The sequence below is a fragment of the Pteronotus mesoamericanus genome, unplaced genomic scaffold (assembly GCF_021234165.1).
Source record: "Pteronotus mesoamericanus isolate MK-2021 breed Mesoamerican mustached bat unplaced genomic scaffold, CSHL_Meso_final scaffold_582, whole genome shotgun sequence".
NCBI classification, from domain to species: Eukaryota; Metazoa; Chordata; class Mammalia; order Chiroptera; family Mormoopidae; genus Pteronotus; species Pteronotus mesoamericanus.
The window spans coordinates 5,006,891-5,032,378 of record NW_026555323.1 but is presented as its reverse complement, the minus strand read 5'-3'; the positions used below and the strand labels follow the sequence as shown (position 1 = coordinate 5,032,378).

General features: G+C 53.1%; 1 protein-coding gene across 1 annotated transcript; it reads left to right on the top strand.

The window, feature by feature from the left end:
- The first annotated feature begins 926 nt into the window (after positions 1-926).
- Positions 927-24,858, top strand: SYNM (synemin). The gene is made up of 4 exons (XM_054561944.1): positions 927-1,845; positions 7,919-8,043; positions 14,945-15,015; positions 18,008-24,858. The coding sequence occupies exons 1-4, from the start codon at positions 1,036-1,038 to the stop codon at positions 21,598-21,600; spliced, it is 4,599 nt and encodes a 1,532-aa protein (XP_054417919.1). The 5' UTR covers positions 927-1,035; the 3' UTR covers positions 21,601-24,858.
- Positions 24,859-25,488: the final 630 nt, after the last annotated feature.

Here is a 25,488-nt window from a genome sequence, read left to right as displayed (position 1 = left end):
ATGCCACCTGTAACTTCCAACAACTGTCAGGCAAACAAGTGAAACGCAAGCATGCAAACGAGTTGTGGTTTCTAGGACGATGTAATTGGGGCACGTTGTTGCAAAAAAAAAAAAAGACAGCTGGCACTTCCAGTGTAGGGGTGACAACTGCAAGCGTTTGGGGGGCATGTGCGGTGTCCAGAAAAATCCCGCCCTTGGAGCACTTCCCAAGTTCTCACTCCAAAGGAAAGAAACTGGTTTTGGAAAGTGCAGACCAGGTCCCTGTGGAGAGTTTACATAAAAAGGAAAACGTGGAACTCCGGGGCCCCTTGTCAAAAGTCGTGTTTGTACATCGAAACGTTGGCAAAGGGATATGCCTTTATGTTTTAAGTTAAAATGCAATATATAAAGCACATATGTGCATATATGTGTGTACAATAGGTCATATACATATGCTATCCATGTATGTGTGTGTGTGTGTGTGTGTGTGTGTGTGTGTGTGTGTGTATATATATATATATATATAAAATTTTTAAAGATAGAAAATCCTCCAATCTCCAGGGTCGCTGACACCCGGCCTCGCGACCAACACGGCTTCTCACCTAATGGTGGCTTCTAGTTCCGTCCATGAACGCCGGGACCCTTGGGTGCCGTAGGTGCGCGCGACAGGGCAGCAACAGGGAGACTTCCCAGGCATCCCTTCTAGAACAGAGCGCTGCCCAGCGAGCGAGCCGCCACCCGCTGGTACCCGGCAGCCGGCGACAGGGAGCCACCGGACCCTGAGGCGAACAGCCTCCCGGCGCCGCGGCCACTCCGGCAGGGGGCGCCGCGCGGCCGCGCTGGCGGCACCTGGCCGCGCTCTGATTGGCTGGAGGCCGTGGCCCGCGCGCCCCCTTCCGGGCGCCTGGTCCGCTAAGTGCAGCTGCCCGCCGGCTCCCGCCGCAGTCTGCGGGCTTCCCGGGCGGCGGCGGCGGGGCCGGAGCGGCGCGGCAGAGGGGGCAAGACCAGGGCAGGAGGGAACCGGCCGGCCGGCAGCGCCCTGCACAACCAGCAAAGATGCTATCCTTGCGGCTGCACACGGGCCACGAAAAGGCTGAGCTGCAGGAGCTCAACGCCCGGCTCTACGACTATGTGCGCCGGGTGCGGGAGCTGGAGCGCGAAAACCTGCTCTTGGAGGAGGAGCTGCGCGGCCGGCGCGGGCAGGAGGGACTGGTAGCCGAGGGGCAGGCCCGCTGGGCCGAGGAGGCGCGCTGCTTGCGGCAGCAGCTGGACGAGCTGAGCTGGGCCACGGCGCTGGCCGAGGGAGAACGCGATGCGCTGCGGCGCGAGCTGCGGGAGCTTCAGCTGCGGGCTGAGGAGGCGCGCGCTGCCCGCCGCCGCCTGGACACCGAGCTGAGCGCTGAGCGGCGCGAACTGCAGGAGGCTCTGGGCGCTCGCGCGGCCCTTGAGGCGCTGCTGGGCCGGCTGCAAGCCGAGCGCCGTGGCCTCGACGCGGCCCATGAGCGCGACGTGCGGGAACTTCGCGCGCGCTCAGCCGGCCTGACCCTGAGCTACAGCGCCCGCGCCACCGGCCCCGTCGCGCCCCCGCAGCGCCTGCAAGAAGTGCACGACAGTTACACGCTGCTGGTGGCCGAGTCGTGGCGGGAGACCGTGCAGTTGTACGAGGATGAAGTGCGCGAGCTGGAGGAGGCACTGCGGCGCAGCCAGGAGAGCCGGCGCCAGGCCGAGGAGGAGAGGCAGCTGTGCGCGCAGGAGGCGGAGGCGCTGCAGCACCAGGCGCTGGAGTTGGAGCAGCTCCGCGCGCTACTGGAGGATGAGCTGCTGCGGATGCGCGAGGCCTACGAGCTGCAGGCCGAGGAGCGGCAGGTCCGTTCTCAGGGATGGTCCCCACCCCGGTCCCTGAGCGCCCTGTAGGGGGCGGGGCAGCGGCGGGCCTCCCTGGATCCCCAGCGCCTTCACCCGCGTCGCGGATGGGTGGGGTCGTCCCCCATGGTGCCCGAACCTACTGGTGACCAGGACGCTGAAGCGGCCCCTTGCTCTGCCGCGGGACCTCAGGGTCCTCGCATTTCGGCAGCTCTGGAAAAAGAGCTGGGGCCGTTGGTCCATTGACTCAGCGGGCCAGAGCCAAGTGCCAGGTCCAGGTGGATAGCCCTGTCCCTGTCATCTTGTTAGGTTGGCCACTTCTTTAGACCTGGACATGACTGGGCGCATCCTGACAAATGGCGCCATCAGTTCTAGGTTCTCTGTTCAGTTTCCTGTGCTTCCTAGACCCTAGTACACATGCTAGTCAACCAAGAAGCGCTTCCGACTTCAGGAGTGACAGCGCCACCCTTCCCGGATAGGCTCCTTCCCGGGAGGTTTCTGGGCCATGTCAAGACCTTACGCGGAGCCATTTAGAACGGCAGCCCCGTTGGCTCTGGGGCTCCCCTGGGGGAAAACTAAAGCTCTTTCCCAAAAACGGTTTTCGATTTTGCGGGAATGAGTTCCCAGCTGGAGGCAGCTTGTTGTGGTTCCCTGTGCCTCTACCCTGTTTGCTCTGGGAGAGGCGGCAGCCTTAATGCAGAAAAGAGCTTCATCAGAGGTTGTTTTTTTTTTTTCATGGTAAAGCTGAAGTCAGATCTCTGGGTAGTGTAAAAGTGGTGGAAACATGGGTCCCTGTGGCAGGATGTTATGACAAGTACAGAGTAATGTAAACAGGTACTATTTCAGAGAAGCAAAGCTCGAACCTGTGACGGGGCCACAGCGACACCTGTGTCTGATTTATTGTCCGGACGCCCAGTCCAGTCCTCGCGTTGGCCCCGGTCCCGCCCAGTCTAGGCCAGAATTGGAACTATTCCCAAATCATACTATCAGTAGTTTCTCAGGAGGGCAGCTTAAAATAACATCCCCATAAATTAAGAAGCATTTTCAGGGAACAGTTTGTAGCTTTGAGTTAAAGATTTGGGAAGATTTGGGAGAGAGGGATCTTGCTGTGCAAGTGGGTTTGGAAAATGCTTCTCTGAGGCGTGTTGTGTGGGCTAAGTCCTCACCATTCTCTCTCTCTTTTTTTTTTTTAGATTTTTTAAATTTATATATTTTTAGAGAGGGGAAGGGAGAGGAAAAAGAGAGGGAGAGAAACATCCATGTGTAATTGCCTCTGGTGTGCCTCCCCACTGGGGTCCTGACCTGCAACCCAGGCATGTGCCCTGAGCAGGAATCGAACCGGTGACCCTTTGGTGTTCCTGTCAGCACTCAATCCACTGAGCCACACCAACCAGGGCTAAATCCTCACCATTCATTTGCTGTCATAGCTTGCTTGGCTCATGTCAGACCTCGAAGCTCTGGTTTCTGTGTTTCTCTTTAGCAGTAGAAAAAACCCTTTTCCCACTAATTAAATCTTAAATGCAGTCCCAGCTAGGAAGCAGGTAAAAGAAGAATCCCTCTGATTGGAGGACAGGTGGGGACCTGGGAACTGTGGTTAGCACCAACGGTCAAGAGCTCTCCGTTGACACAAGGAGGTGCCTTGCCGGGGGCCACACCTGACCTGAGGGTGGGATTAGGATCCCACCCTCAACTTCCTGTCCAGGGACACCTCTCTCAGTGAAATTTACTTCTTTCCCCTAAAAGTAAACAGGAAGGAGTAAAGCCCTTTCTGTGTGTTTACGCACAGTCCTCACACCAATCTTATGACGGGGGTATTAATATTAGCCCCATTTTGCAGGTGCGGCTGAGTCACAAAGTAAGTAAGTAGCCTAGTAAGTAACCTAGTAAGTAGCTAAGCCAGGGTTTGATTCAGGCGCTGTGCCCCAGCAGCTAACCACTGGGCCACATGTCCTTTCTTCTCTCTGTTCTGCCAAAGATAAACTTTGGGGGGGGTGGGGCAGGTGGAAGACGGCAAAGGGGGGATAAATGGTGGCAGAAAGAGATTTGTCTTCGGATGGTGAGCGCACGATGCAGCGTGCACATGATGCGTTATTGCGTTGTACACTTAAAACCTCTAAACAAGAAAAAAGCATGGATGGACATGTGTAAACTTTTAACCAGCATTCACTCTGCATTCATAGAATAATGGTAATTCCTAAGGGTAGCCCAGAGGGAGGCCTTGCCCTGTTCATCTGAGATTCTAAAATGCTATCAGACTTCTCCAGCTGGCAGATGTCAGAATAGTTTTAGTGCTAAGTCTTTTATTTACTTTTTCCATATGGTTTAATGGGAACTCCTCCCGACTGGTCTGGAGGCAGCAGCCCCCACACAGTGCCCAGCGTGTGCCTGGTCTGACCCCCTTCTGCAGCTCGAGGGCGCAAGGTGCTCGCTAGGACTCTCTGGGAAAAGTGGTCCTTCCCAGATGGCCCAGCTGCCTTGTCTCTGTCAGGCTCCTTGCCTCAGATTTGCAGAGAAAAGTTTGCTGAAGTAACACCCAAGTTCCCAGCATTCCATGCGTCATTCAGCTCTGTTGCAGGTCCGAGTAATGCACCCTGTCTTCTAGGATTCAGGAAGGGGCTTCAGACAAAAACAGTAAGAGGTGCAATTTACGCCAGCCTTGCCCTGTAAACGTGGAGACTTTTGCTTGAGAAACTGAGGCCATTTGTGACAGGCCTGCAGGTCTCCTGTTTGAATGACAACTTGCTCTTGATTGGAATGGGGACAGGTTAGCCGCCACCCTACCTGGGCCTGAATTCTGCCTCCGCCACTGTTTGTATCTCAGTTCCCCCATTTGTGAAAAGAGCTCACGGGGTGCGTAGGTTCAGCTAACGTTCCTGGGCCTGAGAGGTCTCGCATCGGAAACGGCACACAGTGCTCAGGAGGCGGCTGCGGGCGGAGCGGTGTGAGCCGGGGTGCGTGGGCCTTGCTCTGAGAGCCGTGGGGCGCCACCGGAGGGCTCTGAGCAGAGCGAGGGGTGGCGTGGCTGTGTCTTCGTGGAATCGCTCTGGCTGCTATGTCGAAAATAGACTGCAGGGTGGGAATGGAAGGAGGGGAGGGGATGGAGGCTCGGGCCAGACGCAGAGGGAGGGGGCTGAGGCAGGAATCTCCTCTGGATTTGGAGCCAGTGGGGTTTGTGGGTGGACTGGATGGGGAGGAGGAATCAGAGTCGACGCCAGGGCTGTGGTCTGAGCGGCCGAATGAAGGGAGCCCTCTTGGCGGACGAGGGCGGGGCAGGAGAGCAGAGACACGCACCTGATGTTGTAAGAAAAAATTGTATGCCTAGAGTTCAGAGTAGTGTCTGGTCCCAAGCTATAAATACTTACTTAGCATCCAATCAGTGCTTATGATTATTAATACACTTCGTTTTTGTGTCTGAAGGAGGCAACACATTTAGACGTGACGTTACCGCATTTTAAATTCCCTGGAGCTCTAATGCTGATGAGTCCGGTGATGTAACAGTGACATTTGCAAGCTCTTCCTGTCATGTCTGGGTGGCTTGCTCCGCAAGGAGCTGCTCAAGTTCAGTTAAGAGACAGAGAAGTCTTTGGACATGAACAGCAGCGGCCGCCCCTGGTATGTATCAGGGGTAACGCTGCCAGAAGTCCCCTAAATGGCAAGTGAATCAGGCCCCTCTCTTCCCGGCGCTACGGCATTAGGCGAGGCTGCCTCTGCCTGGGTTTGAGTTCACAGGCTGTGCCTCAGGCCCCGGGGCCGCCGGCCGGGCCCACGCCTTGAAAACGTGGCAAAGGACAGCCCACGTCCGAAGCCTCATTCCATCTGCAACATGGACTTCGGTTTCTCTGGGGAGTGTCGGGAGCCAATGCTTCTCATGTTCCTGCTTCCAAATGTCAGCTCACTTCCTTTAGGCAGTTTAGGAAGGGTTGACTCACATGGAAATGTGGCTGGAACAATACTTGCTCTAGCTTCCACACAGTTTGATTCTCTTCTTTGTGTTTCGGGGGGTGCAGAACGATGCGGAGCCCTCTTGGAGGGGAGAGCCTCTGTGCGCACCTCTCTGGCGTGGCTCGGAGACCTTGGCCTGCTCAGGAGCTTTGTGGCAGGAGAATTGAGCGCATCTGATATTTTTCTCCCAAAGCAGTTTAACAATAATTGAACGTCATTGAAAAGAATGAATTACGACAGTCTGAAGTTTTAATATTCAAGTTGAATTTCCTACAGTCGAAAGGAATAACATATTTATATCCTATATTCCAACCTTGTCGCTGAGTTTATAGTCAGGTACAAGAGTTTATATTCTAGAGCGGGTGAACATAGGGTTTTAACGGCGGTAGTTAGCTATAGAATGTATGAGGGTCATGGCTAAATTCTGGCAACTCGGTCACTTAAGTCAAGGCTGGCCAGTGGTCTGCATTGGTAAACCTCTGTATCTATTTATAATGCCAGCTTTGGGGACTGTTGGCTTTTGTCGTCCTGGGGATCCCAGCTAGCAGTTCTTCAATGTAGTCCTTTGCTTTTAAAAACTAAGTGGGTTCAGCCCTGACTGGTGTGGCTCCGTTGGCTGGGCGTCATTCCAAAAAGTGAAACGTTAGCGGTTCGATTCCTTGCCACGGCACATGCCTGGGTTGCGGGTTCAGTCCCTGGTCTGGGCTCTTACAAGAGGCAGCCAGTTGACGTATCCCTCACACATCCATGTTTCTCTCCCCTTCTTTCTCCCTCCCTTCCCTTCTCTCTAAAAGTAAATAAATAAAATCCTCCAAAAAATGTAAATAAGTGCTAAGTGGGCTCAGTTTTTGTTTTTACTGACACACACACACACACACACACACACTCACACGCGCAGAACCAAACAACAATCACTAGTTTAGGAGTGAAACTGTTAAGGGAAGCAGAAGTATTTATCATGCATTTTTTTAAAATGGCAAATCTAGTGTGAGATCTTAGATAAGGACATTCCTTGGCTTCACAGAAATGACCTATTTATTGTCGACCTTCACGTTCTGCCAGCGCCTTTGGCAGGGGATTACACCAGGAATGAAAAGAGATGCCCTCTCCTGATTATCTTAAAACTTTTGAATGCCACATTTAGCTAAATGGCTAAAAATGTAGCCTGTTCATTGTATTCAGGAATAATGTCATTTCCCCTGACAAACCCGAAGTTAAAGTGTATGGGCTTATTTCAGCGTTTAAATATTTGCTCGGTTCATTATTTCCAAGGTTAACTATAAAATGCGAGGCACAGCTGGAACAGCGTCATGCAAAACTGGCCAGTGGAATGAAGGGAGCCATTGTGTTTATTAATTAAAAGATATTGACAACTTAATACAGTTTGAGGAGGGTGATAGGACTTTGATCATTTCCTTTGTAATACAATTCCTTGGGAGAGATGGACAGATGTAATTAACCAGCATAAAAGATGGACCAGTCATGTGAACACATGCCCTATGAACTATCCTGCAAGTACAGTAAAAAAAAAAGATTTATTTCCGGTTCTGAATTTTGACATTTATGCCCAGAATGTATTCCTGTCTCATTTATGTAGCTTTTCTCCCCAGATGATTTCAAAGTAGCTTTTCTGAGTGAAACAGCCCCGCATTAGCTTACCTGCTTATTATTGGGGAAATCATGAGTCCGGGGGAAATTCTCTTTCAAATCAGATTGAGTTCTGTTTCAAATATTGTAAAACTCTACTTTCTGGTCTTATCTTATTTTCAAGAGCATCTCAGCTGACCGGTTTGATGATGTATCGACTTTCTGCAGCAGCCTGGTGTCTGGATTGGAGACGCTTTCATAAACCGTTAAGCGTTCACTGTTTTTAGAGAGTAGAAAGAGAAAAGCCGGTGTCTTGCTAAAATCTTACATAGGCAATAAACACACACACACACACGCACGCACGCACACACACACACAAACCTTCTATGTGGAACAAACATGGTGTTTAAAGTCATCCTTGCCCTGATGGCATCTCTAATTAACCTGGAGGTTTGTCGTGTCTGTTTGCATCCTGAGCTGCTGGTACCCTGAGTCCGACCCAGCAAAGCTCCCATTGTCTGATCGGAAAACCCTCTGTCCTTTTTAGAGTGTGATCACCCACCTGGAGGATGAGAAGGCCGCCCTCACCTTGGCCATGGCCGACCGGCTGCGGGACTACCAGGAGCTCGTGCAGGTGAAGACCGGCCTCAGCCTGGAGGTGGCAACCTACCGGTAAGGCTGGGCTCCCGGCTGTCGTTCTGGCTGTGTGGACAGGCTGTTCCCCGAGCCTCCCAGTGGGACTCCAGGGCCCAGCTTGCGGGCTCTGTTGGGTCATGTGCCCATCCCTGGCCAGGGGGCAAAGTGCTGTAGAGCTTGGAAGAGGTCACATCGATTGAGGCTGGAGTGGGAGGTCCCCCAAGTATCCTGGGCGGGCCCAGAAAAACCACATCGATGCTCGCTTTAGGTTCACCTGATGCCCGGTGACTCTTCCCTACAGGGACAGTTGGATCTTCCTCTTTCCTCTTTGGGTTGGAGTAAGGAGACTCTGATTGTGTGCTTTGTGTCTGGGATTTTGAACCCTTTCCCTCCTCGCTGTGCCTTGCTCTGTCGTGAAGAGAGGGAGGGCCCAGGTGGGCATCTTGCCTGAGAGGCCAGGGCCTTACCTTCTGGGTAGGTGCTCACATCCCTACCAGCTTAGCTTTTCCCAAGGGGCACTGCTCCTGTCACCTGACTGTCGGTCACTGGGGACGGCGTGTACCGCCTCTGTGTCGCTGGCATTTCCCTAACCCAATGTGGGAGGGACTTGGCCACCCCCAGGGAGGTAGGAGGTATCAGTCCTTTCCAGGAAGCGAGTGGTTGATTGCACTGTACGTCTTTGTGAAGGCCCAGTTTGCTCGGAGCAGAGAAGGAGCCCAGCCCTGCCCGCATCGACACCCGCGTCTGTGGTTAGGGTTGCTGCAGGCCGCCCACACCCCGGCGCTCGGGGTCCAAACGACATGCAGGCAGTTGGAGACAACCCATTTCCTCACAGAAGCCAAAAGCCCGGCTCTTTTTTGTTTTTTGTTTTTTTTAATCACTGATGAGCACCTCCTGTAGATAAGGCCTTGTCATCTCTTCTGTGACTCTCAGGGTTTTGTGCCAATGCCCCAGATTCTGACGACAAGCATGAAAATTCAGGTTTGTGTTAGCGCCGTTTGGTGCTTCCGGCCCTTTCACGAGCGCCTGTTGGATCTTTGCCCGGCTTGACCCACCGTCTCTCTGGCACGCTCTGCCTTCCCGGGGGCGGCAGGGACAGTGGCTCCATGAGGACACAGTGCAGAGGCCTGTGCAGTGCGACTTCTCGCCAGCCCTGTCGAGAGAGGCAGAGGATGGCATTGCGTCCTCCCCGACTGACGACGTCCTGCGGATTTGTCCCAGTCTCCCCTGCGGGGGCCCCTCCCCCAGCACGGCCCAGTTGCCATATCATATGTGAGGCTGTGGCCCTTTAAAGCTGAGAGCGCACGCCAGTGCAGCTGGAATTTGTCAGCTACGCTGAGGCCAGCTCTCGCGTGTCGCGTGTCACGGACACTTCCGAGCCCAGATACCTGGCCCTTCCTGGTAAGCCTCAAAGGGAAGACGAGACGTTAAAGTAAAGTAAAATCGTATAATTTATAATTCAAGATTATAGACTTATAGTTAATAAGTACCTGTGTAATAGAATAATAAAGTTAAAACAGAGCGAGCGTCCGAGTCAAAGACTTGAGGATTTCAGCAAACAGAATTGGCTGGTTGGTGGCTCGGGAAGGCCTGGTGCCACACCTGGCAGGAAATATGATGAGGAGGCGCGTGTGTCTGTGGGCAGGGGCAGGTGACAAGGACCTGACCCAGGTGGCTGAGGGAGCCCCCGTGTAGGACTGGCCAAGGCCTCGGAGCCTGGCTGGTGCGGGCAGTGAGGGGGGCGGGGGTTTCGGGGTGGGAATGCGGAGCAGGGAGTGCTTATTACGCGCTCCTGCAGACTAGACCACCGGACCCCGAAATCTCCCCCGGGGGCAGCTGCTCCTCCCGAATTAGCTGATTATCTGAAGAGGGTGAAAATGGTAGAATGACCCAGGACCTCCTTGCAGTGTCCTCAAACCCCTCCCACTGCTGACGTGAAGACCTGGCCCAACCGCGACACACGTGGCTCAGTGGGTTGGGCATCATCCCACAAAGCAAAAGGCTGCCGGTTCCACTCCCGGTCAGGCACATGCCTCGGTTACGGGTTCGGTCCCCGGTTGGGTGCCTACAAGAGGCAATCGGTCAATGTTTCTCTTTCACATCGATGTTTCTCTCCCTTTCTTCCTCCCTCCCATCCCCTCTCTCTCAAAGTAAATAAAATGTTAAAGAAAAAAAGAAAAGTCTTCCCAGCCGCTTGGGAATTTATAGAAAGCACAGTTAGAAAATCAGCAGCCTTCTCAGTCAGAACTCAGTCATCAGGAAAGAGCGGTTAGAAAATATAATGGGGAAGAAAACAAGATCTTCAAAATTGAAACAAAAACATGCACAACTACCTAGGAATAAACTGAGTCCAGAAACCACAAACCTGAAATAAGAAGAGGCCCGTCCTGGATCTTATCCAGCACACAGATGACTCTGTCTCCATTGCCATTAAAAGAGAGGCTTTGTCTTTTATGATTTGGGGGTGAAGCGTAGAACAGTTGTTCTGAATATTACCTGAAAACATGGAACGCAGGGCCAAATGATTTTTCAGAAGAAAAACGTCAAAGGGACTGTTGACTGGCCAGATGGGAAAGTGGAAGGAACACAAGGATTTACTGTTTATGGACTCCAAGGGAAAAGTCCTTTAAAAGGTGGAAACGACAACATTAAAAAACCATGTCTGTGCAGGGGGAAGGCATGCAAGCTGTTTAGAGAGCAGAGGCAGGGAGAGAGAGAGAAGCACTGATGTGGGAGAGAAACATCTATTGGTTGCCTCCCATATGTCCCCCGAGCGGGGATCGAACCCGCAGCCTTTTTGGTGCACGGGACAATGCTCCAATCAACCGAGCCATGCAGCCAGGGCACAAACAGTGTGTTTTAACTGAGGAAAATAATGTCTCTAGGTGTAGACTTGTAATGAGAAAGTACAGATCACTCCTAACGGTTGTAATGTCATCATTTGAATGATGTTTCTGGAGGCTCCATTTTTTTTCTTAGGCCATCTATCTCTTTTCCCGTGTCCAAAGGAAAATGTGTCTTGGGGACTTCTCAAGGTCTTGGGGAGGATACATGTTGTTTTTGGAAAATTTAAATCCTACTTTCTTGAGAGCTCATAGAAGTGAGTGGTGCTGAGACTTAGCTGGTTACTAGGTGAACTATTTGAAGTTAAAATCTTAGTTTTAAGGGTAGATAATGAGGAGAATCGACATGTACATTTGGACGCCAGCCATCCCGCATTGTTGCATAAATGAATTAACCCTCCGCGAACCCGAATCTCTTCCCTTCTGGAAGGACTTTCGCTAACTTTAAATCAGCTTTTTCTCTGAGCTCAGCAGAAGATGATGCTGACGACAAAGCTAACATTTACTGAGCACTTATTCCGTGGCAGCCGTTGGCATAAGAACTTTCCAGTTACTTACCTCCACAATCCTGTGCCGGCCCCCATTTCAGAAAGGGGGAAACCGAGTCACAGAGGGTATGAGCGGCTTTGCCCAAGGTCCCAAGACTGGGAGGTGGCGGGCCCAGCATTTAAATCCAGGCAGCCTGAGTCCTGCGGCCTCTCCATTAACCGTTCCCTGTGATTCCTGTGTTTCATTGGCTATGCTGGTCTGTCAATCATTGGACCTTTTTTTTCCGGTCTCTACAATGGACGAATAGGCTTTATGTGGGATTTAATGCCAAGCACAGAGGGAATGACCAGCAAAGCATGGCTCCTGGTCCTCACTGTTCACTTCCCCATGACGCCTGTGCACTGGAACAGTTCCTTTCTGACGGAGATGGTGGCGCTTCTCCTGCGAGTGGAATTCTGTCCCTCCCTCCTCCCCGGCCCTCCCGTGCCCAGTCCCAAGTCTGGGCGACAGGCAGTGCCCCGCTCTCTGGAGCGTGGAGGCCAGGCACGCAGGTCTGAGGCCCCTTCTCCCAGCTCCCCCTCTTTCCCTCCCTGGCTCCCACCTGCCCGTACCCAGAAAGCCCACGTGGGGGGCCCCAGGACCGCAGCAGGCTCCCCCGCGAGCGTCACTTCTGGAAACATCTCTGACTGCTCCCCAACCCTTGCCCTGGCCTCTCAGGGGTGAACCGTGCGGCACATTGCGCCCGCAGTGCAGAGTAGTGGCGCGCAGGCCCTGACATCCACTGGGCTAATCCGTCCCCGAGAGCGAGCCCCGCGGCCTTGGGCACAGGGTCTCTGAGGGCCTGGAGCCTGGCCCGAGGCCACGTTAGAGCTCCCTCTGCCCCCTGGATTTGTCCGACTCCTTCAGGAGGCCGGAGACTCGGTTTCCCCCACGTGTTTGCTTCTTCTCCGGCTTAGGAGGCCGCCAACTTGTGGGAGCCGCGTGTAACGGTCACGAATAGCCGGTGAGTCAGGGGGTTGGCATCTCCCAGTCACCAGGGCCTGCAGGCCGTTTCCCTCACCTCAAAATAACCAGAGAGTGCTCTCCCTTCTTCTTAAAGTGGTATGAGTCTCTTCCTTAAAGGTGTGCCTTTCAGAGGGCGTGAAGAAGTCGTGCGTTCCTGGCCTGCTGTGCTGGCGGAGGGCAGGGTCCGGTGCCTGTGATGAAGGACATGCGTTCATGAAGGCACGGGTAACATGACCCGGGCCTGACCGCACCTAAAGGCCCCGGATGGGTGCTCAGGGGCCGAAGGTGACACGTGCCTGTGCCTGCCGTCGAGAGGGGGACGCCAATGTGGAACTGAGTCCTTCCCCAGTAGGAGAACCCTGTGGGGGTGTTTTGATTAAAGTCACCAGAAGATGTTGACTATGCTTCCGTTAACAGGGTCTGGAGGGCCGTGCGCAGGGTTTGTTCTTTGTAACATTTGTGTGAAGTACCACTGTCTTGGGCCCCGCAGGGGTCAGGGGCAGCGCTCTGGCTGCCCCAGTTCCACCTCACTCTCCACTGGTGAGCCGTGCGGCCCCGGCCAGGACACTCTCCCTGTGCCCAGTCTCCTCACTTGCCGAGGCAGGGCGCTCACCACCGGCTCTGCATGTGGGGCTGCCGGGAGGACAGCGCGGGTGACAGAGTATTGGGTGTTCAGTCTTAGCCAAGGCTAGTGCAGGCCCGGGTTCCAGAGATGACCAGCACCCAACCGCAGAAGGCCCCAGGGGACCGCCGTCCCCGCCTGTGTACCCGAGCCCCCTGCTCAGGGTCCTGAGCTCAGGAGAAGTTTGGCGATGGCTTGGATTTTCCCTGGAAACCAAACAAAACTCCTCCCCTCTGAGGGGCGAGGGAAGGTATCCCCCCAGGGGGCCTATGTTGTCCTGGACATCTCGGCACATACACCTGTCCTCGACCTGCCTGCTGACCTGGAGGCCCGGCACTTCCTGTCATGCCTGGGCAGCTCCAGGGACAAGCCCTGCGCCCCCGGAGATTCCCGCTGGGCAGACGAGGGCAGGTCTGAACGAGAGCGTGGCCTCGTCGCCGAGCCCCACCCTGGGCCCCCAGCTGTGGGGAGCCACCTCTCCTGTGGCTGCCACCCCGGGGCGCCCGCCCTCCCTTCTACCCCTGAACGTTCCTCTCATTATCTACAGACCTCAGCATTTTCTCCGCTCTCTGCGCTGGGAGCTATTTGCGGTCCTGGAACCTGAAGTGCATAGTCATGAGGGTGTGGTATTAATGGCCTGGTGTCCTGTTTCCTGGTGCTCGCCCGGGTCGGAGGGCTGGGGCTCTGGGCACAGCCCCTCATCTGGGGGTGTCCGCCCACGCGTGCACGTCCGTCACTGTGTCCGCGCCAACCCTTCCACGCGTACCTGGAGGACTGTCCCCTTCGCTGCTGCTGACTTTGCTGTTTTCATCAGAAGGGGCTCTCCTTTGCTTTGTTCCCCCCTCCCCCCACACACACAAGGGGTTCCCGTATCTGCAGGAATCACTGCCTCTGAGTCAGTGGACGTGGAACTTGGAGCCAGTCTGCCTGAAGCGCCGGGGCCCAGCGGCCGCTGGCGTCCCGTCTCTCTGTCTGTGCCCGGCTCTCGGTGGTAACATCAGCATTTCCAGTGGGCACTGCTGCTGGCTGCCCTTTGCCATACACAGTGCTTTTCTTGGAACCCAAGTTAGTGACTTCACACGTTGCCCTAGCAACCCAGCCGCTGTTGTGCCCACTGCGGCCGGCATCCCAGGGTCTCTGTGAGCAAGTGACTTCCTGGTGCCAGCCCAGCACACCTGGTCCTCCCGGCCTGCGGTTGACGTGTCTCCTCAGATGCAAATCCCAGCTCAGTGAATGCTCCAGAGTGTTAGGCTTTTGGAACCAGACGTGGCCAAAGAATGCTGGGCGAGTGCTTTGCGCGTTTTAGTAAGGGCAATAAACAGGATGCTCCTCTGGGTGGAAGGAGGGCCCCGGGGTAGGGCTCGGCAGGGGGGGGGGGGTGGCCCACAACTCTTTCCTCTCCTGCCTGCTTCCCATCTCTCCTCTCTCTCTCTGTTTTTAATCTCCCAGATGCATCCATGGAGCCCAGTGTGAAAACCACATTTGCCTATTTACAAGCCAGTGTCGGCCCTTGCTCTGCTTCCTGGTCAACCCCTGACCCGTGGCCCCAGAAGGACCTCAGTGAGGAGTGTAATTGTTTGGGGGCTCTCTAGCCCAGGGCGATATGCCATGCATACGCTGCCCTTCACTTCCCAGAGGAGCCAGACCCCTGATCACAACGCGCCCCCCGCCCCCGCCCCCACCCCGGGCTCACATCTGTCTCCTCCTTTGGACCCTGGGTTTGGAAGGGTTTTCTAGAAGGACTGGGCTCTCTGATGGCTCTGAAGCCCTAGCCCCTCATTTTGTTCATTCAGTTGGATGGATGCTCTGTCCGCCCAGGTCTGGATCCCTGTGTGGGGCAGCATCTTCAGATGCGAGTCCGGGAGCACAGGACACTGTGGAACTATGGTCGCTGACCGAGTACTCCCTGCCGCGACTTGCAGAGACACTTCTTGCTCTTGACTTCCTGATGAGTGTTTTTTAAAAATTATTTCCACAGAGCCTTATTGGAAGGAGAACGTAATCCAGAGATATTGATCTTGACTGAGCGCATCGAAAACCTGCCACGAGGTAAAAAATATAAGAAAAGCTAATTATTGAATTTTACAATGCTTTCCGTCCAAACAGGTTCATTCCATGGATAAATAGTGAAGCATCATTTGTCTGGAAGAATTGAAATTAGATACGATTTTGCAGATAACCGTTGTTCAGCCCTCTCTGAAGTACCAAATAGATTTTATTCAATGGGCCGTAGTTTAAATGATAACGCAAATGAGAATGTGTGGCAAAGTGCGTGATAAATTCATGTGTTTGTGTAGCCAATGCTTTTTGAAGGCTTTTATTTTTTTTAAAGCTTTTGTTTATTTATTTTTAGAGTGAGGGGAAGGGAGGGAGAGAGAGAGGGAGAGAAACATTGATGTGAGAGAGAAACATTGATTCGTTGCCTCTCGCATCCAACCCACAGCCGGGGCACGTGCACCAACTGGGAATCACACTGGTGACCTTTCAGTTTGCGGGATGATGCCCATCCCACTGCGCCATGCCAGTCAGGGCTAGCCCCTATTTTGGGGTGTTTCCTGTCCATCGTGGTGTGGGAGGAGACAGGGCCGATGGGGAGCTGGGAAGTGGATATGTGCTTGTCACACGCTTTCCGGGCGGAAGTCATGGCTTTCGCGCAAGTAGAGGGACGCGGTGAACACTCTAGAACTTACTACCCTCCCAGGGGCAGAGGTGGGAAGGATAATACACTGTTTCCACCACCCCTGGTTGGCACGTGTGGCAGGCGTCACCAGGTGCCCTGTCTTGGTTCAGGCAAAAAGCTGCAGAATGAAGCTCTTGCTTTCCATAGCTGCAGAACTGACGTAAGAAAGTCAGTGTTCATTGGAAGGAACCCTGGCACCTGTAGGATAGTTTTTTTAAAGAAACCCCATAGACTCTTGAAGAGCTTCCTAGCGGCTAAGCAAGGGCAGATTAAGTTACTTATAATATGTTCGATATATATCTTACTCAGCATATTGATTAGCTTTAGTCCCCATGTGTATGGCCATATTAAAAGTCATGGCAGACTGGGAATACAAGTATCAGGAGAAACTGATTAATAGCCAATATGGATAGATGGTAGATTTTTTTAAAAAAATAACACTTTCCATCCTTATTTAAAAATAATAACAACGTTGCCCCTATTATGTATGTTACAGATTTGACACGTCGCTGGGTTCAGAACAGTGATTTTTGGTTCTGGGCACCTGTGACTGGAAGAGGGGATTGTTAGACAATATCCAGCGGTCTTGCTTTGGGATTTTGAGTGTAAGTGTGGAGAAAGCCAAGCGGTCTACAGTAATGACATTATTCAGCCTGCCAGGCATCAGTTAACGTATGACATCTATACAATAGAATTATTCATTCAGCCGAGTTCACGGTTTATTCGGCCATGTAGTGGGGTTTTTTGTTTGTTTGTTTTTACCTGTGGAGAGACAAGTCTGGCAATCCATCACATAAGTTAAAAAGAAGGGGAAGAGGAAGCAAAGGCCAGGGCAAATCTTTGAGGAGGACCAGTAGTTCAGGGCCGGAGCTTGCTCATCTTTGACTAGCCATGGTTTCGGAGCCTAGGAAGACCTTGGGAAGCAGGCGACTGGGTATCTTGTCATTTGTTTCATGCAGTCGTTGTTTTTCAAGCTTCTTAAAGGATATAGAGGCAGTGTTGTTAAACTACATTTATTTTAGCGATGCTGTATCATGCCACAAGGAGGTAAGTATTGGAATAAAGAGCATCGTTTGTGAACTCCTTTGTTAGGCTTCGAGTTTCCAAATAGGTCTGTGTCCCGTACAGTGGGTGCCTGTGAACTGGTCACTGAATAAGTGTATGGATGCGTTCCTAGATAGTGAGTTTACCGATGCCGATTGATGCACTTTTGTTTCTTTTTAATTTGGCATCAAGTAATGTTGGCCACTTGCCCACAAGATGATAGGCCTGAAGCTCCCGTCGGCGCCCTTGCTAATTTCTCACTGAACCTCACTGGTAATTAAAAACCAGGGCGTGCCTGCACTGTTTCCCAGGATTCACCTTCTGGGACGTCTCGGTTTAGCATCAGTATGTGGACCCCAAATGAGGACTCTTTGTAGAAAATGTCTCATCCCAGTCTCGCTCCTGTATCCTGGGATCTGTCCTAAAGAGGTCCCTGGCCTTGGTTGCCATGGAGACCAAGGGGAGGGGGGACGGAGGCGGGGCGGGAGCGAAGGCTCTGCCCAGCTTGGCGGGATGGGTGTGGGTAGCACAAGGGGGCGCTCTCAGGGAGAATGGCGCTCCGGCCACGTTCTAACCGCCAGCTGCCACTCCTGCCAGCAGGTGCCTGGTGGAACATGCGCACCGCGCCCCCCGCAACCCCCGCCCCGGGTAGCACTGTCCGCGATGGCCCAGAGCAAAGCAGGCAGCCCCGTGGACTGCCTCCCAGCCCCGAGGCCAAGACATGGTCCCAAACAGTGAGGTCAGTGACCGGTCGGCCCCCTGCGCTGGCACCTTTTCAAATGAGCAGTTAGTGAAAACAGAAGTATAAAACTAAAAGAGATCAAGCAGCTTAAAAAAAAAAAGTTAATTTTTTAACTTTTTAGGCCTGGTTGGGAAGCAATGAAAACTGAGAGCGTAGTACGTACTTTGTAACTCCGAAGTTCTCCGCGGCAGTAAGGGCCGTAAACTGATGTCGACGACGTGGGCCTGAATGAGTCCAAATTATGTTCATATTGTCAAATTTCAGCCTTAAAAACTAGCCGCCTTCAGCTCTCCAGCACCTGGGTCGTGCTTTATAGTCACACGTTTGATATGTTTGTTAAGACAAATCAGTATTTTAACATCGGTCACTGAAGCGTTGCGGTGAAGCATTTCTAGTACTACATTTTACTGTAATGGGATAGTTTGGAGACTGAAAATATCTTATTCCCAAAGACCTTTCTGTATTTCTGTATTTCTCTGACCTTTCTGACCTTCTGTATTTATTATGATGGGATGGGATGAAGATGAAAAAAGATAATGATGACCATCATATTAATGGCCTGTTCATTCCTACAGAGTTCAGAAACACGTCCTATCGATATACCGACTCGGCGTTACAGAGGGAAAATGAAAGAAACCTGTTTCTGAGGCACAAGGCACCTTCCGGGAGCTTCCCTCGCAGCTGGGCTCGGCCCGCGTCGCGGACAGCTGTTGGAAGCGCTTCCGGGAGACGCTTCCTGGGCCCAGGATATCCTCCTCTTACCACCTCCTGGCGGGAGGACGCTTACGAAAAAATGGCCAACCGTCAAGCCAGCTTCAGGACTTTCTCTCCAATGTCCGGGCTTGCAAGAAATACTGAAGTTCAAGTGCAAACATTCCCTAGTAGACCAAGACCGGAAGGTACCAAGGCTGGTGGTTTAGCCCGAGAGTCCACCCTCTCCCGGGAGTCATACCGGGGATGCAGGGACAATGGGGTGGCAGGTGCTTCCGAAAGCACCGGGTCCAATGAGAGGAGTGTCGTTTGGGGAAGGAAAACAGAAGCTCAAGGCATTGCGGAGCAGGAGAGAAACAGAGCAAGAACCACCCACACGAAGCGAGAAGAGAAACTGTTCGATTCTAAGGAGAAGGCTTCAGAGGAGAGAAACCTGCGGTGGGAGGAGCTGACGAAGTTAGATAAAGAAGCGAGAATGAGGGAGACCCAGCAAATGAGGGACAAGGCGCAAGGGGAGGAGTTGCTGAAGGAGAAACGTGTAAGAGAGAGAGAGATACCGATCAGTCTAGAAGTATCGCGGGGCGGCACAGCGGAGGGAACCGCGAAAGGCGCCCAGACCCCCCGACAGAAGGACGCGGGTGGTGGTGTTCCAGGCACAGGGGTGGACACGAGAGAGACGCGGTTCAGGTTGGACACCAGGGACGCCACGGGCTCTCTGAAAGGTGATTCCATGACCGAAACCATAGCAGAAAGTATCGTGTCCAGTGTCCTGAAGCAGTTCACCCAGTCTCCTGACATGGAAGTGTCTGCGGATTCTTTTCCGGACACAAAAGTCACGTATGTGGGCAGGAAAGAGCTACCTGGTGGCAAGAAAACAAAGACGGAGATCGTGGTGGAGTCGAAGCTGACCGAGGAAATCGACGTGACCGATGAGGCTAGCCTGGACTACCTTTTGGGCAAGGATGTGAAGGATAAGGTTGGGCTGAAAGGAAAATCCACTGAGCAGATGATAGGAGACATCATCAGCCTCGGTCTGAAAGGAAGGGAGGGGAGAGCAAAGGTGGTCAACGTGGAGATCACCGAAGAGCCCATGAGCTCTGTGGGGGACAGGGAGGCCCATGAGTTTTCAACCCCGTTCCAAGTGGAGGAGGCTGACGATGCGTCCCCGGGCTCCAAGGGGCTTGTTGAGGAGGAAGGTTATGGAGAAACAGAGGTCACGTTCTCAGCAAGTCAACTGAAGAAGACCAAGCTGTCCCAAGAGAACGTAACTCATGTTGAAGAAGTGACAGAGGCAGGTGACTCAGAGGGAGAGCAGAGCTATTTTGTGTCGACCCCTGATGAGTCCCCGGAGCATGACATCGGGCGTGACAGAGATGAAGGCTCCGTGTATGGGCAGATCCACATTGAAGAAGAATCCACCATCAGGTACTCCTGGCAAGATGAAATCGTGCCGGTGTCTCGGCGAAAACAGGCGAGGGACCATGTGTTGGGAGAGAAGGTGGTGGAGCCGCCGGCTGTTCCAGAACCTTCTCCGGAGGGGCACGTGGGTTCTCCGCATTGGATAGAACAAACCAGCAGCGGCGAATTTCATGCTGAAAGCATGGTCATTGAAAAGGAGATTAAAATACCCCATGAGTTTCACATGTCCATTAAGAGAGACTTTAAGGAGCCCAGACACCAGCTGGTTGAGGTGATCGGGCAGCTGGAGGAGAACCTTCCGGAGCGGGTGAAGGAGGAGCTCTCTGCCCTCACCTCGGAGGGCCAGGGCGGGCTGGGGAAACTTTCGGTTGATGTGAAGAAAGTCCAGACCTCAGGCGGGGAGGCCACGACTTTGGTGGCGGAAGTCAACCTCTCGCAAACCGTGGATGCCGATCAGTTAGACCTGGAGGAGCTGAGCAAAGATGAAGCCGACGCCATAGAGAAAGCCGTGGAGTCGGTGGTGCGAGATACTTTGGCCAAGCGACACAGCCCAGGCCCGGGAAGCCCAGACGGGGACCCCGGAGTGGCAGCCCCAGCAACCGGCTTGGGCTTCAAGCGCTGGGCCACCCAGGAACTGTACCGGCCCTCTGGTGAGGACAGCGAGGCCAGCCCAGCCCCTGACAGCACAGAAAGGGTCCCTTTGCAGGGTCCAGTGTCGGCCACCGTGGAGGTCACCAGCCCAAGGGGCTTTGCACAGTCACACGTGCTAGAGGACGTAACCCAGTCTGTAAGACACATCACAGTAAGCCCCACGGGGGCCCGGAGGACTGAGCGAGTCCCGCCCGAAGGACCCCCTGCAGGAGAGGTAAGAGGGGCCGGCGGCCTGCGTCAGGAGCGAGCCAGCTGGTCCGTGAGGCACTTTACATCAGGACCCGATCAAAGTCAAGTGTCCGAAGAAATCGTCTTCCAGGGGCCCGTCCCTGCCGGTTGGGACGCAGGGGGCACCGAAGGGGCTGGCCCCGCAGAGCTCTCCGCAGACAGCGGCAGACCCGGTGGCCGCTGCACGTTGGGCCCCACACAATTCCACGCTCACAGGGAAAGGGGATTTCAGGGCTCCTTTCCTGGGGCAGGGGAGGGCGGTGACTATTTCCTCACAGAAGAGTCAGTGGGGACCCAGACTTTTGTCAAGCACCTTCAGCTAGGCCCCAGAGAGGGGTTCGGAGAGCAAATCCAGGTCGCAGTGCCCCTTTCAGACCCAGTGGAGTTGGGCGTCCGAGAGTGGTTGGGGACCGGCACATCCAGCAGGCACATTACAGTTGGCTCTCAGAGGCTGCAGACCACCGAGCACGTAGTTCTGCGGCCTGGGGAGCTGAGCAGCTCGGAGAGCGGCGCCCGGGGAGAGGGCTCAGCAGACGGGACCTGGGCAGCTCACGGGTACTCTGTGGGGAGGACAGTCCCGGTGACTCTGGAGGGAGCCTTCCAAGGGGCCGGGTCCCAGCCTCCTCAGGAGGCTGGCGGGAGAGACACGTCAGGGGCAGAAGAGACGCTGGGCACGGGCAGATCCTTCAGGCACGTTCAGCTGGGCCTTACAGAAACACAAACCTCTGAACGCATTGTCTTCCCTGGGCCTGTTTCCCAAGTACCGGGCCTCACCGGTTCCAGGGACGCCCCTGCGCAGGGCGAGTCAGCAGAGAGCGGGACGCTACGGCACATCGCGCTGGGGCCCAAAGAAACGTCGTTTACCTTTCAGATGGACGTGAGTCACCTCGAAGCGACCCCCAGCTGGACCCCAGAGGGCACAGTCCTCCTCCCCGCAGGGACGGGAGCGGAAGCTCGTAGTGGAGCCTGGAGAAATGCGGGCCGTAGGGGTGATGGGGCGGTCAGCCCGAGCGCTCAGGGCCAGGGGCAGGCTCCGTTTGATAAGACGGTGCAGCTACAGAGAATGGTAGACCAGAGGTCGGTGGTCTCGGATGAAAAGAAAGTGGCCGTCCTCTACCTAGACAATCAGGGGGAGGATGAGGAGGGGCATTGGTTTTGATGAATATTTGAAATGGTATCTGATTGCGCAGCATGCCAACACGCGAAGGCCTTTACTTAAGGGGGCGGCACCCACTCTTTAGGAAAACCTCCCCCTTCTTTTTAATTTCTCCAAAGAGTGTCCCAGGCGAGGTCAACTTACTTTACAACCTGTAAAGGTTTTGAATTGATTCACGCCTTAAAAGGCGTTGGGATTTGCTTTTTGAGTTGGGACTTTTGCAGAAATACTTTGTATCTTTTTTTGTCTTAAAAGTTGTTTTTTTTGGTGTGTGTGGAGTTTTCACTCCTAGAGACAGTTTGTACCAGTTCACACCTGGTCACAGAAATGCCTGGCATTGGTTTGAACTTTAGGTAAGCGGCCTAAACAGTAACCAGGCTAAAGTTACTTAGTATTAAAGAGTAAATTTACCTGCATGTGCTAATAAGAAACAGTCAACTAACCTTTTAAGGAGAAAAAAAAAAAAATCAATACGTTTTTCTCCCTTTCTGAAGTCTTTTCAACAAGAAATCTGAGGAAATGAGCAGACTGCTTACTAATTAGGAGAAATCTAAATGCTTTCACTCTTAGGAAAAAAGGTACTTGTCATAGAGCTAAATTCACTTTAAGATGTAAATGAATTGCTTTCTATGCGCAGAACTTTTAAACAATATAGCACTTTATTTATGGAGAGCATAGCTCCAGCCTAGAGTGGCATTTCAGATCAGGCTTGTGCTATGTTGGCCCAGGTTCCGAGGACCTTCCCAGGACCCGTGTGCAGGGGAAGCGATTGTTACAAGTCACTCGCGGTACCATTTCTTCCCTGTGGCACTAGCTCTAAAGATTCTTCTTTGGCCACGACCTAAGCTCTGGAGTTGCCAGCTCTTGTCAGGGGGTATTTGAACTTCTCTGCGCTTTTGCTCTCAGCACGGAAACATTTAACATCACTGGTGGGAAGCAGACCCCGAAGCCAGGAAAGGGAATGTTGATGTTGGAAGGCCGCCTGGGCTGTGGGTGGTGAAATCGGAAGCCTGGGGTGAAGGGCGCCCCCCCCCCCCGCCCCGCAACAGAAGGAGCCCTTCTCCGCCCACCGCCAACGCGGTGGGTGTGTCTCTGAGCTCCAAGAGGGAGAGATGAAAAATGACAACCAACACAGACATTTTTGCACTTTCAATGGGAGTCATTACCAGGGGGTGGTTTTGTCTGAGAAAATGAAGAACGCGGGAACTAGGATAAGGTGTTTGGGGGAACAGAGTGGGGGCCTCTCCCATCGCCCAGCAGTGAAGCCCCCAGAAAAGGACCTGCAAGACTGCAGAGGCTGCTCCCGTGGTCCCCAGCATGGGGACCCGCAGATCTATGCCACTGCGTTTCAGATAATGGAATGAGCGTGTTCTGGTGGATCCGTTTTATTTTACACAAGGCTATTGTTTTTAAAGCTTCCATCTTTAAAGGTGCAGCCTCATGTTAGATCTAGTATCCTCAACAGCACAGCAGTATTTTAATCCCAATTAGTCTTTGGCATAAACATTGTGTAAACTACGCTGCCTCTAACACAGTATCATAGAACTGCCTGCAGTGCACAGATAATCATCATCATGGTTCTGTCGCCCTTGGGTGGGTTATGATGAAAGAGGGGTGAGTATGGCATTTGAGGTGCTTCCCTCCAGGTTCCCCATGACAGCCCTTGGACTCCTAAGATGCACGTCTCCTCAGCGCCGAGAAATGGTTACAGCAGGAAGCTTAGGAAGAGTTCGTTTTCTCTATTGATGAGTGGAGGGAAAACGTAGCACAGCTTTTGGGGTGATCGCGTTGAAAAACACTGCGAATTGGGAATAGGAAATAGATTTGAATGGCTTTGTCGCCTACCAAATGAACTAGTGGTTGGCACCAACCGGCCAGGGAGGTGAGGGCTTTGCAAACCAGGACTTCTCCTTTCTAATGCAGTGCAAGGCGCGCTGACTGCGTTAGCTGTGATTGTAACGGTGTTTGCACGAGGGATTTATCGGAGAGAATTTGGTCAGGGCAGCAGCCTCCTGTTCTGATGGATGTACAGGCTGATGATGTGGAGCCGATGAGGTGTGTCTGCGTGGCTTCGTTCCATGCCACTGCCGTAGCTCACGGCCTTGGAAGCGGGTGCTAACGTGCGCACATTAATATTGTGATCCGCTCCTCTTCGGAAAAATAAACATCTGCGATCCGAATTCCCATCTCTGTGTTGCCGTCTCTTTGAGAAGTACCTGCCAGGAGTGTTTAGCAATGCGGAGTCATGAGCTGCCCACGGTTACTGAATCTGGTCACCTGGGAACTGGGTGCATCCTGAACACTGGGACAGGCCACCCTCCAGCTTTGTGCCCTTCAAACCCTGTCCCTCCGGAGACAATAGGAATCAGCTCTGTCGTCATTTGGGGGGGAGGGCACAGTCTTCCCCTATTTATTGTTGTTTAGAAGAACAGTATTAACGGAGTGTTGCGCACCTTCCCACTGGTTGTTTTGATGTTTGTTTAAAATGTATGTTTAGAATGGAATCATCTAAAAAGCTTATTTTGCCAATCTCCTGTTCTTTACAAAGGGAAATGTCACAAGAATGTGTAAAAATAAAAATCGAAGGAAAAAAACCCAAAACCTCACTTTGCTCCTGAAGGGAATGAATGTTTTTCCAGGAAGTGCTGTGTTTTCTATTTAAACCCTAATTGAAACATGTGTGTTTACATGTGTTTTACATGATGGCATGGAGTTACTGGGGAGAATGCATGGGAGAAGGCCCAGTGCTTTCACTCGCTGCTCAAACCAGAACTTGATGCTGTTTGCGCAGAACCAGAAAGCATGGCAGGCAGAGCCCAGACCAGCTGGCCTGTGTTCAAATACGGCCTGGACAGTTGGTGCGAGAATGCTATCGTCACGGCCGGGAAGGCGGGGCCAGGAGAAGACTGACCATCCCATTTGCCTGGGACATGGGACCTTCATTGCTAAAATCAGGACAGAGGAATAGTTAGATGCCCTTACCTGTTTGTAACCTTTTACCAAAAAAAAAAAAAAAAAAAAAATCCACAAATAGCAATTGTCTTCCTCTCTTGTTGGAATGAACACAGTTAATAGATGGGTGATATTTGGTACAATATTCCAAAATTCATTCTTTCCCAGGTGGTGGCTGCATTTTCCAAAATGTGTTTTAGTTCCTGCGATTCCAAGCTATTATGCTCCAAGAAATACAAAGAAGAGAATGTAACAACAGACTATTCGTCGGCTCAGGCTGCTATAACAGAATACCACAGACAGGGAGGCTTAAACAACGCACATTTATTCCTCGCAGCTCTGGAGGGGGTGGCCCAAGGTCAAAGTGCTGATAGCTTGGTCCTTGGTGGAGGCTCTCTTCCCGGTGTGCAGGCAGCCGCCTTCCTGCTGTGTGCCCGCGTGGTGGGGAGAGACCCCCTCTCCTGTCTCTTCTTGTAAGGGCGCTAATCCCCCTCACGGGGTGCAAACTCATGGACCCATTACTCTCCAGAGACCCACCTCCAAATCCTCTCACATTGGGGATTAGGGCTTCAACATACGAATTTCAGAGGGACACATGCATTCGGTCCTCGGCAGACTCCCATGTGGCATGTGTGCAAATTCCTGTTCTCACCATGCACAGCAGAACCCATGTATGTCTTCAACCAGGCGGGACACTTGGTGAGTGGGGACCTCTCCCCCCTCTTCCCTGCACACTGTCTTCACTCCGTAGGCCCGTCTGGGGTGGGTGGGGAGGGAAGGAGTGTGGCTTGTGTGGTTGCTGTCACGTGCCTGAGGAGGACAAGGGCCCTGCCTCTCTCTGCCCTGTCACGGGTCTTCTGGGTTTGGTCCCACCACTGATTCTTGAGGTGGCCTCCTGCACAAATGAAGCCATGACGGTTGGGGGTCCCTCCTGGGCTC

What these genes read in the sequence shown, in the direction of transcription:
- SYNM (XM_054561944.1), top strand. Translation starts at nt 1,036, where the DNA reads ATGCTATCCTTGCGGCTGCACACGGGCCACGAAAAGGCTGAGCTGCAG. An exon ending in CTGGAGGTGGCAACCTACCG is followed by an intron (nt 8,044 to 14,944) that starts GTAAGGCTGGGC and finishes TTATTTCCACAG; the next exon opens with AGCCTTATTGGAAGGAGAAC. An exon ending in CATCGAAAACCTGCCACGAG is followed by an intron (nt 15,016 to 18,007) that starts GTAAAAAATATA and finishes TCATTCCTACAG; the next exon opens with AGTTCAGAAACACGTCCTAT.